This window comes from Branchiostoma lanceolatum, chromosome 1, assembly GCF_035083965.1.
Source record: "Branchiostoma lanceolatum isolate klBraLanc5 chromosome 1, klBraLanc5.hap2, whole genome shotgun sequence".
NCBI classification, from domain to species: domain Eukaryota; kingdom Metazoa; phylum Chordata; class Leptocardii; order Amphioxiformes; family Branchiostomatidae; genus Branchiostoma; species Branchiostoma lanceolatum.
This window is the reverse complement of record NC_089722.1, coordinates 35,178,919-35,191,853: the sequence shown is the minus strand read 5'-3', so window position 1 is coordinate 35,191,853 and position 12,935 is coordinate 35,178,919. Positions and strand designations below refer to the sequence as shown.

Here is a 12,935-nt window from a genome sequence, read left to right as displayed (position 1 = left end):
GCTTCTCTGACTGGTTGATACGATTTTGGCACCGTGGTTTGCTTGGAGATTACTACTTGGTATAGGCTTTAGCAAAACTGTAAGCCCTGCCCACAAGGAAACACAATTGCACACATGAATAAGCAGATTTACAGTATGGGTAAAAGCTCCTAAGAGTATTTTTCACAGAATGAAACGCAATGAAATCAACTACTCTATACCCAGTACTATCTTCCAATTTACATAAGTACCAAGTTCCTTAAACATCTGACCCATAGCGTTGACCTATGGCCCTTAACCTGTGACCCACCTCCCTGATCTCCCTCACAGTTCCCATGTTCTGCTGCAGTTGGAATTCAAGGTCACGTATTCTCATGTTCATGGAGTTGATAATTCTCTGGTCCTGAAGGGAAAATAAAACGTACACAACAGTGATGTCTTCTTTCACTTGGAAAAATACATAGTCATAGTTTCAAATTTGGTAGTTAAAGGTAGCAGAACTCAGTATTTTGCCTATGGGGATTTAAAACGCCCCAAAAGTTATAGCAGGGTGCACAAAGAAGTTACAAGAATCGAATATGTTTGGCTTCAGGGTACAGTCTACAAAATACATTGTATGTGAAAATGAGCTAAAGTTTGTTCTCTTTTAAAAGCCACTTTTATATGACCCCCAGCAGAGGTCATCACTGCAGCTGACGCAAAGCAGTTAGCGCCAGTTCTCCCGTCCGGGTAAATGGTGTAAATCACCGTATGACTGATACGAGATGGAGGTTTGCCAGGCCTCCATCCAGGTGATTTGTAGTGAAAACAGAAGGATTTGGACCATCACACACCGGGGAATGCCCCTACTCTTTTTTGAAAGGTGTGTTGGGTTCTTTTATGTGCGCGGGGTGTGACTCTCCCCATACATGTACAAAAAAGGCAGACACACACACACACACACTCAATCACACGGCATAATCAGCTGAAGTTCCCCTCACCTGTTCCTGTACATATTCCAGCTGTTGTTTCAGCTGCTGAATTTCCTGCTGCAGTTGCTCAATCAGGAGATCTCTGCAATAGAACCATTTGTTATTGACAACTTTATGCTATTACACATAGTTCCAACAACATTGGCTACCATATTTCAGTAGATTTCCCCCTCCCCCTTTTTGTGTAAAATACCACTAAAAACAAACATCATGGCGTATGGCAGTGCTGTCCACATACAGGACCTGTCCCTCCGTCCCAGGTCAGAAATTTGCTTGCTGGGACGGAAAAAAATGTCACCCTGACCATCCCAAAAAATGGGAACTTCATGACATGAAATTGATAAAAATGCAGTTCTGTAGGCTTAAAATGACAGATATAAGAACGAAAATCAAAGAATAAGAGGGATGGAAAAAATTTATAGCTGGAGACAGCCCTGGCCACGCCGGGATCGCGAAGAATTTTGTATCTTTTTCTTGTCGCCAGGGCTATAAAATTATATCATTTTATGCCGGCATATGGCAACCTGTGATGTTTTCTGATCAAATCATACTGTATTTCGGTACATTTCACCACCCTTTATGTGTAAATGACTCAGAAGAAGATACCACTAAAAACAAATTTCATGCCGTATGTATATGGTAAGAAATATGGCGGAAGCCGGGCGCGATCGAAAAGTATTTAGACCCCGTTCACACTCATTTTTTTCAATCGCGATTGAAGTATAATCGCGATTGAATCGATCCGATCGCGATTGATTTTTGCAGTGTGAACGCTCCCGATTGTTTCTGATCCACCTCCGGAGGTAGTTTGGGGAGGATCAATCGCGGTCGGATCCAATCCAATCCCATCAAATTTTGAGTGTGAACGCAACTACGATTCATTCCATCGCGATCGGCGTGTATTTCGGCTTGTTCCGGGGTGGGAATCACCAATCGTCGCTTCGTTCACGCTCCCAGATTGTCCTGTCTACAGCTCTTGCCGCGTTCATTACCTGTATCACAGCTAGGCTAATATACAAAAGCCTTCGTCGTTCACGCCTTCTCGCGATCATAGCCCGCCGATTGCCTTCCCTTCGACGGCTACAGAACATTCTCCAAAAGTTGGTGGACTCCCGCCATTTTGTAGCAAGCGACGCCAAACCGTTGACCTCAACCTATGACCTCAAATAATAAACGTGCCTCAATCGTGCTTCAATCACGATCGGATCACGGCGTACTTTAATACACTTGGCGAAAAGCAGTGTGAACGCAAAAGTTTCTTTGTGTTCAATCGCGATCGGATCAAACAATTGCGATTATACTTCAATCGCGATGGAAAAAAATGAGTGTGAACAAGGTCTTAATGTCTTTTTCTTGTCGCCAGGGCCATAAATGTTATTTTATGCAGGCACATAGCAACCTGTGATGTTAACTCATCAAATAATACTGTATTTCCGTAGATTTCAGCCTCCTAATGTGAATTTCGTGTATTTCGGATGTGTATTTCGTATATTTCGGTAAATACTCAGACCGGTATCATTGTGACAGATTAATATTCCACCGGGAATAGAATCCCAAGGGACTTGCTATCAGTTAGTAAGACACTCTCTTTGAAGTTATATTTTCTCACGACAGCATAGAAAGTGGTAGACCAAAACAGGTGTGGTAATGACCGGAAAAACAGTATAAACAAGAGTTCCGCGACCTCATATCTCCATGAACAATTCTATTTATGCAAATGAGTTACACATTTACACAATATATGATTAATCATAAACACCTTTATCTTACTTGCACATGTTGCAATATTGACAGTCCTATAATTTTCCAATTTGATGAATTTCTGTGTTTTTGCATTAATTATGCAAATCAGGAATTTATTTGCATAATTGGTATCTGTTGATGCTCCACTTGCCATAATCTACATATGTCACATGTATTTGAGTGTCATAATTGAAAACACTGCAAATATAGAATTTCCTCATTAGCTATGCAAATTATGTCCCAATTAGCATAATTTGCACTTCATTGTGTATATCTCTGTTTAAGCTACCTGCATACTAAATATCATGGAAATCCGTTGTTCCTTTGTTCAGTTATTCTCCTTAGAAGATTTTCACAATAACGCCCCTGCAGTTACAGAGCAAGCTGCTAGGGGGCCAAAACCTACACCACTTCTTCATTACATCACAAGCTATCTGCCACCCAAAAATAAAGATCATAACACGTCCAGGTCAAAATATACAAAAATTGAAGTTCTGCTGCAGTACCAAGGTCACATACCAGGGGGCCCAAAATCAACCTTGAATTTCGGCTTCACAACACCCGCCCACATACCAAATATAATCTTAATCCATCCAGAGGTTCTTGAGTTATGCTGACTACAATAGTCCGGACACACACACACACACACACACACACACAGACAGACAGACAGACACACACACAGACACGCCAAAAACAATATCTCCATTTTTCATGGAGATAATAATGCATGCAACAGTTCCTGGAGTGCTCGAAAGTCCACTTGTTTATTCATGGTTCAGTGCTGCATATGCTGGAATGTGACGGATTGCTGTTAGGCACCTGTGACCTGACAGCACCTGGAAAACACACCTCACAAAAGCCGGCCCTTATAATTACTGCAGGCTTGGTTGGGAGCCAAATTAACTCTTTCGTATATGATATAATTTGTTCAATTGATTTATTCATTCATAGAATAACCAATTTGTTACAAAAATCAATTCTTTGCTTGGCATATCGGAAATTCCTGCATCAGAAATACCTGCACAACTACAAATTTACCTGCATTTCATGTGGTACTGGGTGGTTTTATGTTCGCAGTGACCGTTTCACCACAAACTTAAAGCCCCCACGAACATTTATGTCCAGTATTGTACTAACTGCAGCAATATATGAATATAGCTCTGCCACAAACTTAAAACCACCGCGAACTCCATTTTCCCCTTAGTGCGAAATTAAAACCATTCAATTTATTTATTGGTTCAGCATGAACATGCCAGGGCTGCCCAAGGGCGAATCCATGTGTGGTCATAGGATTGTAGGTTTTGAACCACTCACGCCGGGAAGGACCCCTACTCTTTTCGATAAGTGTAGTAGGTTCTTTAACGTACTCGAGGTGTGGCTCTCCTCAAACACAGGACCTCCGTTTAACGTCCTATCCGAGGGACGTCCCTAACCGAAGCTAGGTACTCATTTACACCTGAGTGAAGTGAGGAAAGTCGTGTTAAGTGACATTTCCAAGGGCACAAGATCGGGGCATATCGGGAGTTTCGAACCCGGGACCTCTCGGTTGTGGGCAAAAAACCCTACCGATTGCGCCACACGATGTCATGTTAAAACCATGCAAACGTAAAAGGATTCATTTTACAGTATTTCAAGCCCTGTTCAGTCATGGCAACAGTCCACACTTAGATGTAAATATGGTTGTTGATTACAGTTATTATTTCTGTAATAGCTCAAATATCATTCACTGCCAGCACTGTCATTCTATCATTAGAAAAGTGATCTTGTGCAGGTGAGCCTTGGAGCGTGGAAAGGGAAAGAAAGAAGAACAAAATGTCCATTCTTTGACATGTTATTTATCAGGCAAATTAAAGATAGATGTGGACGTCAACTCTTATAATTCCACGTCATGGTACCCAAAGACTGGCACATCAAAAAAGGTGAGTTCTAAAGCAATCTACCACACATGCAAATGCCCAAACATCAGTAATCCCCAAGGCGTGCACACTTTGGATATTCAAGACAGACTTTTTAATGTACATGTAGCAGTAAGCTAGAGGAATTTTGACAGCTGTTGTTACATTTGTACACTAAAAAAGTCATAATCAACTACTTCTTACTTGCTGTCTTTCTCTGGAAGTTTGACAAACTGCAGCTCTGGGAAGAACTGGTTCTCATGTGCACCATTCTGAGTCTGGCTGAACTGGAACGTGCCCAGGTCATCACTCCCAAACACTTCCTCAAACCTTCTGTCCTCCTGGGCTGGGTGGGCCTGCAGCAGGTCAGATGGAGTCTGCAGGACAGATGAATGGGCCAAAAATAGTTACTCAAGCAACTGGATAAAATTTTGAAACAGTCAGACTAGGGGTGGATACAGGTTCGGCTGGACCGGTTTGGACCGGAAAAACATGTAACCGGGTCAAAAAAACCGAAAGTCGTGAACCGTTTTTTTGGACCCGGAAGTCGGAACAAAGTAGAAATATTAGAATACTTAGAAATCTCCTCAGTTCTCTGGCCACAGAAGGGGAAAAATATCCTTGAATCAAACTAGATTAGCCTGAAATAAGTCCATATTCATCTCTTTCTATAACTGTTGGTTCAGTTTTAGGTCGATACTGAAATGTGCTACGAATAAAAAACATTAAAAGTTACTACTAGTACACAGCCACGAGGTTGGTGCCGAGTATTAGTGGATCCGGCATCATGTATCCCCATAAACTCGCGTAAATTTTCACTCCAAATGTAAGAATCAGCACTCAAACAAATTAAACATGGGGCAAACAACATTTTTTTCTTTCTTGTACAAGTGCACACAGTCAATTTTTACGAGTTCGGGACGCGTTAACGGTCACAGCCTTGTCAAAAGTAATCTGCCGGGAAGCCGGCTGTTTTTGCACGCGAGCCCAGTAGGCCAGGGAGGGCGGGGGCGGAGTTACTCCCTTCACCGCCCGGGCACGTGAGCTCAGTAGGCCAGATAGGCCGGAGGGCTGAGTTAAATTCCTTTGAGGGCTTTGCCGATGAGCTTTACCATGACAACCTTAGCCACAGAGCCGTAGGATGGATGCATATATTAACCATATATGAACTGGATTTCCCTGGCTGCCAGTTTTTGGAAAACATGTGACAATGCGCTAAAATCCATCAGAGGATTTTCTATCAAAGCATGTAAGGTTTTGAGTTACCCTGCTGTCGGCTGGAGTAGCATGTGAAATTGGGAATTGCAAGGAGGGAAATAGAGAACCTCCTTGAGAATTAGAACGCAGGAAGGGCTGAGAGGTTTGTTGTTTACATATGAAATGGGAGGGTTGAAGCTTGATTTGCCGACACTGCCGACGGCAGTTTATTCGCCTTTTTCCAGCGCTAATTTCACAATCTATGAATGGGTTTGGATAGTTTAGAACAAAAAGGTGTTGATTTCTGTGTTTCAATCAGTGAAAATTTACCGAATTTTATGAGAGTAACACTGTTTTTGTGAGCTTCCTCGGCTCAAATTGGGTTGCGCGCCGCGCTACCTGGATTTGGAAATTAGTTGCGCCAAGCAAATTTGCTTGCGCGACCAAGTGCGCAACCGGGTATTTCGCACACTGATATTGGTTTGATATTACCTAAGTATACTAAGATATCAACTAGACAGGATCGGGTTTAGGTTCAGGTCCAGACCTGAACCTAAACCTCTGGACCTGAACCTGGACTGGAACCTGATCGAGGCGAACCGGTATCGACCCCTAAGTCAGACGTTTCAGACAGCAGCCCGTCTTTCGTCAGTGACTAAGGAAAGGACTGGAAAACCAGGTTTTATACCAAAACTGAGATGTTAATGAGGTTAAGACAATTTAGGTTGTCTTGACATAGTCTTCAAAAGATGATTAATTCAGCACAAGGTTGTATGCTAATAGTTCAATAAAACCTGTTTTTTCAGTCCTATCCTTAGTCACTGATGAAAGCTGTCTGAAACTTCTGACTGTTTCAAAATTTTATCCAGTTGCTTGAGTAACTATTTATGGCTTATCTTACGACCTGGATGTCTAACCTTCATCAACGTGACAGATTGAATGGTTCTTCACTAGCCTAACATATGACTAGTTATAACTAGAGTTCCATGACCTCATACCTTCGCCAAGTACTGTTTTCTCATTAAAAATTGTAATTAGCAACAGTAAATACGTTATAACCTAATTTGCATGATAAGTGACTAAAAATGCACACTACTACACAACTTGCAAATGTCACAATCAAAACTTCAACAAATGATGTCAACGTTTTCGACGGAGTTTTCATAAACGTTTCCCACTGATTATGGAAATAACGCCCTCATTTGAATAAAATATATTGGTTATCGGTCTTCTGTACTGAAATAACACAATATGATCAATTTATGAAAGTCTTACCTAGAGTCCATTCCAAGTCAATTTATTGTAATTATTCGTTTAAGAGATTTGATACTTTTGAAATACTTTGACTGTGATTTCAACTTTAGAAATGGGTCTAGATTTCAAATTTTCCCGCATGACACCAGACACACGCACCCCAGTTTTTCCGTTTAAAAAAAATTGAGATGATGGAAATCATTTTGATGGAAATGGATTTCAGGCTAGCGAGAACACTGATCTGAACAGACGGTGGACTGCAACTGTATGCCACCCAGACCTATCAGCTAAGGAGTCTCTCTCACTCTGATACTAAACATAACCATCTCGGTGATCCTAACTTTAACCTTCCTCTGACTCTGACCCTACTCCTTCCCTTTAACCATCCTCTTATCTGGACTGACCCTATCCCGGACACCCAAGACTCCTACCCTAATCTTTCTCTGACCACATCCTGCAATGCTCCCTTCCCTTGACAAACCAACAAACAAAATTACCCCTAACAAACCCTTGCAAACAGAGCAGGGCTGTCTCCAGGGCCCGTCCTTTCGTCTCAGGACGGAAATTTGCTTGTTGGGATGGGAAAAATTTCAACCCTGTACGTCCAAAAAATATCAATTTCATGACCTAAAACTGATGGAAATGTATTTTGTAAGCTTAGAATGTCAGATTCCACATTAAAAATCCAAGACATGGGCTCCTAAACAATGAGTGGGACGAGAACAAATTTAAAGCTGGAGACAGCCCTGCGACAGAGTGTACCTGTGGGGAGATGTCAGTGTCCACCAGAGAGTCTGTGTCTGGAGACTGAGCCTGGGGCAGGACCACCACAGGAGCAATGTGTTCACTGTAGTCCTGGCAGTGCAGCAGGAAGTTTGGAGGCTCCTGTCAAAATAGAGAACACAATAAAGGAAAGTGATCTCGAACCAGTTTAGCTCAAATGAACTCAATGAACAGATGAGCTAATCTTCCACTGGTCGTGAAAATTCCCCTAGCTCTTTTCGACAAGCATGAACAGTGGACCACGGCTTAACGTCCTGTCCTATAAGGACTGCGACCCTTTTCGGTAGCGTGCATGTCGGGTGAGCGACACAGCCGGGATCGAACCCGGGTCTTCTAGTTCCAGAGGCAAGATCCCTAACCACTGGACTACGCACGCTACTCGGCAACTTAATCTAAAGCCATACACAAGACCATAGGAGAGTTATCTGGTTCAGCTGATAATGTTTCTGAATCCAAGAACGTAATTGTATTGGCAACTTGACTTTGAACCTGGACCAGGCAGCAGATGCATTATACAGCATCAATATTCTGATACCCCCCGAGTACCCTCGTGTAAGGGTAGGTGCAGCCAGGTGTAACATGTTATATGGCGATCGACTGTTGGGCAAACTCAACTTGGCAGCTCTTATAATAAGAAACCTTGGGTTGAGCTAAAAAAATTGCCTTAAGTTTGCAATTTGTTTCTGGATACTTATAGCCTTAGTAACAAATGTATTTTCCATTTGCTTTGGGTCAAAAATGGAGTTTCATTTTTGTCAATCATCCCATTGAAACCCATACTTAAGACTTGAAAAAAAGGCCCTCAAAAAAATTAGCGGCTCTTAGGAAATCTAGGTCCAATGTTGAAAATAATATTTGTAGCGTTTGTGGGAATAGTTGTTCATAAATTTCCACCCTTAGTAACTTAATTCTTCTATTGCAATTACCGTATTTTCTCGATTAAAGTACGTACTTTTGAAACTTTTCAAAATCCAAAAAGTGTCTCAGGATATCGCCAAAGCGGGGGTGCGTACTTTGTTTGAGGTCACTGTCCCGACAAATTGGAACAGAACCACAAACCAGCCGGAACAAGGAAGAGAGGACCTTGGAACAACACCGATTCGTCCATATAACGTTTAGATAAGAATGTTGACGCGTGAAAATAAAGTTGAACTTCAATACACGACAGTGTTTCATATGTGTATCATTGATATTAACACGAAAATAGATACGTACCGTAACGTTACCATACGGATCAAGTCATGCCGCCGGCATGGTTCGGCACCCAGCCGATCCCAATGCCAGAGGAAGCGCGGAAAGAACACCGGCACCGTAAGTACACCATATAAGACATCGGTACTGACATTAATGCGTTTATTTCGTGATTTCCGAAGAAGAAATACAAATCCCGATGACGATATTGTTGTTTTGAGGTACATTTCACTTCCGGTTACTTCGGCAGCAAAATTTTCGATAAAAATACACACTAAAACATCTGCAAAGCGGACTACTTGACAGAGGACTCCTTTATTTTAACGTTGGCCCTTTAAATTCTGCGTATGCACCGATATTAACGTCATAATACGTATAATTGCGACAGGTATATCAAAGCTCGGACATGGCCCGCCAGGCCTAAAGCCCGCAGCGACTTGGATTGTGTAATACTATGCAAATATTGCGCGACGTAGTCGCGTTAGGCATCTCTTATTGGCTGCTGCTAAATTCGTGGCGGGAAATGGAGGCGGCAAACAGGCCTGGCGGGCGTGTCTGGGCAGCGGTTTTCCAGTTTTTGGTTGGATGTAACGCCGTATTTGACCGTGGGAAATAGCGGGTCTCGAACTCATATAATCATTCTTCGGTCTTACACGAAAATTATGAAAAAGTAGGCCACTTAGATATATATAAATAGGAGACTATTTTCACCATCAGCCGGTTTCTTTTGACTGCAACTTGTCGGCCGGGCCGATCGGTTTGATATGCGTTGCCATGAAAATTTATGTTATTTTCAAGTTGTTGCGTTCTAAGGATTTGTATCAAGAAATAACTATATATCGCCAGTATCGGGAGAGTGTTTTCTGAACACATCATTCTTACCCAGTGTTGTGGATATGATCGCAATTTTCCTCCGATGATTTGCAAATCTGTACCTCAAGGCCAGCGAAATCATATGAACCGAGCAGGGTAACGATGATGAAGTTCAACGTGTTTTGCAAAGGATGAAACGGTTTCGCCTAGAATAAACAATTATTTGTGGTAGAAACCGCCTTCAGGAAATGTACTTGTCGGAACATTTCAACTGTGGCATTGGCCCGGAGAAGGGGTGCGTACTTTATTTGGGTTTTGTCATTTTACGTTTCAAGGCCGGAAATATACCTGGAATTTTGCCCGAATCGGGGGTGCGTACTTTAATCAAGAAAATACGGTATCCCATAGGAACTAATACTAAAGGGATGATTCCCATCATGCATCACACCCCATGGGTCTTCATGAAGGTGCACCACTCAATTCCTGGATTATAAATGGTTCGGTGAAATATTTTACAAATTTTGTTGATTTTGTATTCATAAAGATGTGGTCTGTTAGAAAATAACACTCTCTTCTGGTCTTGTGTATCCCTTTAACAAGAGGTGCCATCAAAATTGTAGACATGTACAATGGTTAAACTGCTACCTGCATTTATTAATATGCATTCAAAGTGGTTATGACACCAATGACATCAATATACACCAATTTCTGACTACATTTGATAATTATAGTAATCATTAGATATAACATTACCCTTGCTCAAAAACGGTGCAGGTTACAGGCAGGTAGTTATTTTGAGCACTGAATATTGACTAAAATTTCACAAGATAGATTTACCTCAGGGAGCTGAGGAACTTGCAACATGGTCCGGAAAAACTGCAACTTCCCTGCAGCGTGGTAGAACTTCTTCAACCTACAGACACGTGGATACAAAAATTTCACGACAGTTAGAAAAACCATAGACACAAATCTACTGTAACACAGTTGATCTTCATTGTGATTCTATATTCAAAACTAGAATGGCAACATTTTTGGGAAAATGCAGGATATTCCCCTTCCATAACCTACACCTCAAATATGACATCCTTAGCATTGACTGTAAGGGTATTATGAAGTTTCTGCATTAGCATAATTTAGCCTCTTTCAAACGCTGACTTGCGCACTGTCTCTACCTGGTTCCTTGACTGGGGACTTGAACTTCACCCAGATAAGTGTAAGGTTCTCTGCATAAAGTCAGACCAGAAGAATGTCCAGCTCCCACCTATATACATCCTTGGAAATGTCGTCGAACAAGTGTCGTTATACACCCACCTTGGAGTTACTATCCATCAAACCCTGAGATGGACTGATCACGTTAAAACAATGTGCAGTAAATCCAGGAAACTTATAGGTGCACTCTGTAAACTTAGAGGAAAACTAAGTAGGGAGGCTCTTGAACTAGCCTACAACACCATGATTAGGACTAAGTTGGAGTACGCCTCTGTACTGCTAGGTGATCTTTGCAGCTCAGCCAGCAAATTGCTTGACAAAGTCCAATACCATGCAGGCTGCCTTACAACCGGAGCCATGAAGGGAACTCCTAGTACCAGACTTGCACAGGAACTAGAATGGGACAGTCTGGCCTCCAGGAGACACTACCATTCCATGGTGATGATGTACAAGCTCACAAATGGCCTCGTGCCAGCACACCTCCAGTCGCTCATCCCCTCCACAAGAGGTGAACAGAGGTCAACTAGACTTCAGCTCCGCAACACAACACACCTACACGTCCCTCGCTGCAGAACCAAGGTGTACAGGTCCAGCTTCATCCCTCATGCATCAACCCTCTGGAATCAACTTCCACAGAGACTGAAGGAGGCCTCGACCTTAAACAACTTCAAGAGAATGTGCAAAGACTACCTCCTAACCTCTATGCAGCATCAAGCGTTCAGACGCCTAGGTTCTAGGCACTACAACATCCTCGCTACCAGGCTAAGAATGGACTGGAGCCCCTTGCATTTCACCCTGCATCTAATGAAGATCAAAGACAAGTTGTGTTCCTGCGGTGCGTCCTCCGAGACTGTTGCCCACTACCTGCTACATTGTCCGCTCTACAACAGCCAGAGGGACGTCCTAGCTGCTACAGTCCACCAGCTCACACAACAACGTCTGTCCGTGTCTACCTTACTGCAGGGGTTACCAGGCTATGACAATCTAACAAACAAAAAACTTTTTAAGGCTGTCGAAGCATATATTTCCTCTACAAAGCGTTTCAATGGTCCTTCCATTTAAGCCATCCATGTCAACTTACCATGCCAAACTACTTCAAATCTTAATTACTTTAGTATTGTTAACCTTGACCTCTGACCTCTCAAACCTCTAACCTACTTGTCATTTTATTATTATTATTACTATTACTATTATTACTATTATTATTATCATTATCAAATCATTGTGTACGTTAGTGACCTTATTTGTATATATGCGTAGTTTTCAACATTGTAATTGTATGTGCTGTGTCAGACACCCAAAATCAGCCACGCTGCCTGGGTGGTCTTGTATTGCCGTTGAAATTTGAATAAAATAAAAATTAGCATAATTTATGGTCAGGTGTGTCAGAGCGAACTCCTGCTCTGGGCACCAACTCATGGGCACTCCTGTGTCGGGCGAGACCGACGGACCTACATAGACCAACTTGCTGGGGATGTAGTGGTGAGGTCTGAAGATCTAGACCAACTAATGGCGGACCGTGACGCCTGGAGGGAGAGAGCAGCCTTAGTCCGGGCAAGCTGCCCGATATGATGATGATGATGTGTTCACCTTTCCTAAAAGTACCTACATCTGAAATATGACTTCCGTAGCTTTTATGGTAAGGGATGCATAAATCATGCATAAGGCACTCATTAGCATAATTTATGGCCAGGTTTTCTGACCTTTCCTAAAGGTACCTACATCTGAAATATGACATCCATAGCATTTACAGTAAGGAAAATACAAGTACATGCCTAAATCATGAAAATGAGGTCCTCATTAGCATAATTTATGGCCAGGTGTATTCACCTTTTCTAAGGGTACCTACATCTCAAATATGACATCCGTAGACTCTACGGTAAGGGAAATACAAGTT

General features: G+C 42.2%; 1 protein-coding gene across 10 annotated transcripts in view; it reads right to left on the bottom strand.

Moving 5' to 3' along the window:
- LOC136421056 (huntingtin-interacting protein 1-like) overlaps window positions 1-12,935 on the bottom strand; it is a 121,460-nt gene that overhangs the window by 66,037 nt on the left and 42,488 nt on the right. For all 10 annotated transcript variants that reach the window (XM_066408257.1, XM_066408203.1, XM_066408264.1 and 7 more), the window contains 5 exons: window positions 10,667-10,742; window positions 7,805-7,927; window positions 4,796-4,968; window positions 960-1,032; window positions 290-382 (listed from right to left, as the gene is read on the bottom strand). In XM_066408257.1, coding sequence (XP_066264354.1) covers window positions 290-382; window positions 960-1,032; window positions 4,796-4,968; window positions 7,805-7,927; window positions 10,667-10,742 — 538 coding nt within the window. The remainder of the gene's footprint in view (window positions 1-289; window positions 383-959; window positions 1,033-4,795; window positions 4,969-7,804; window positions 7,928-10,666; window positions 10,743-12,935) is intronic.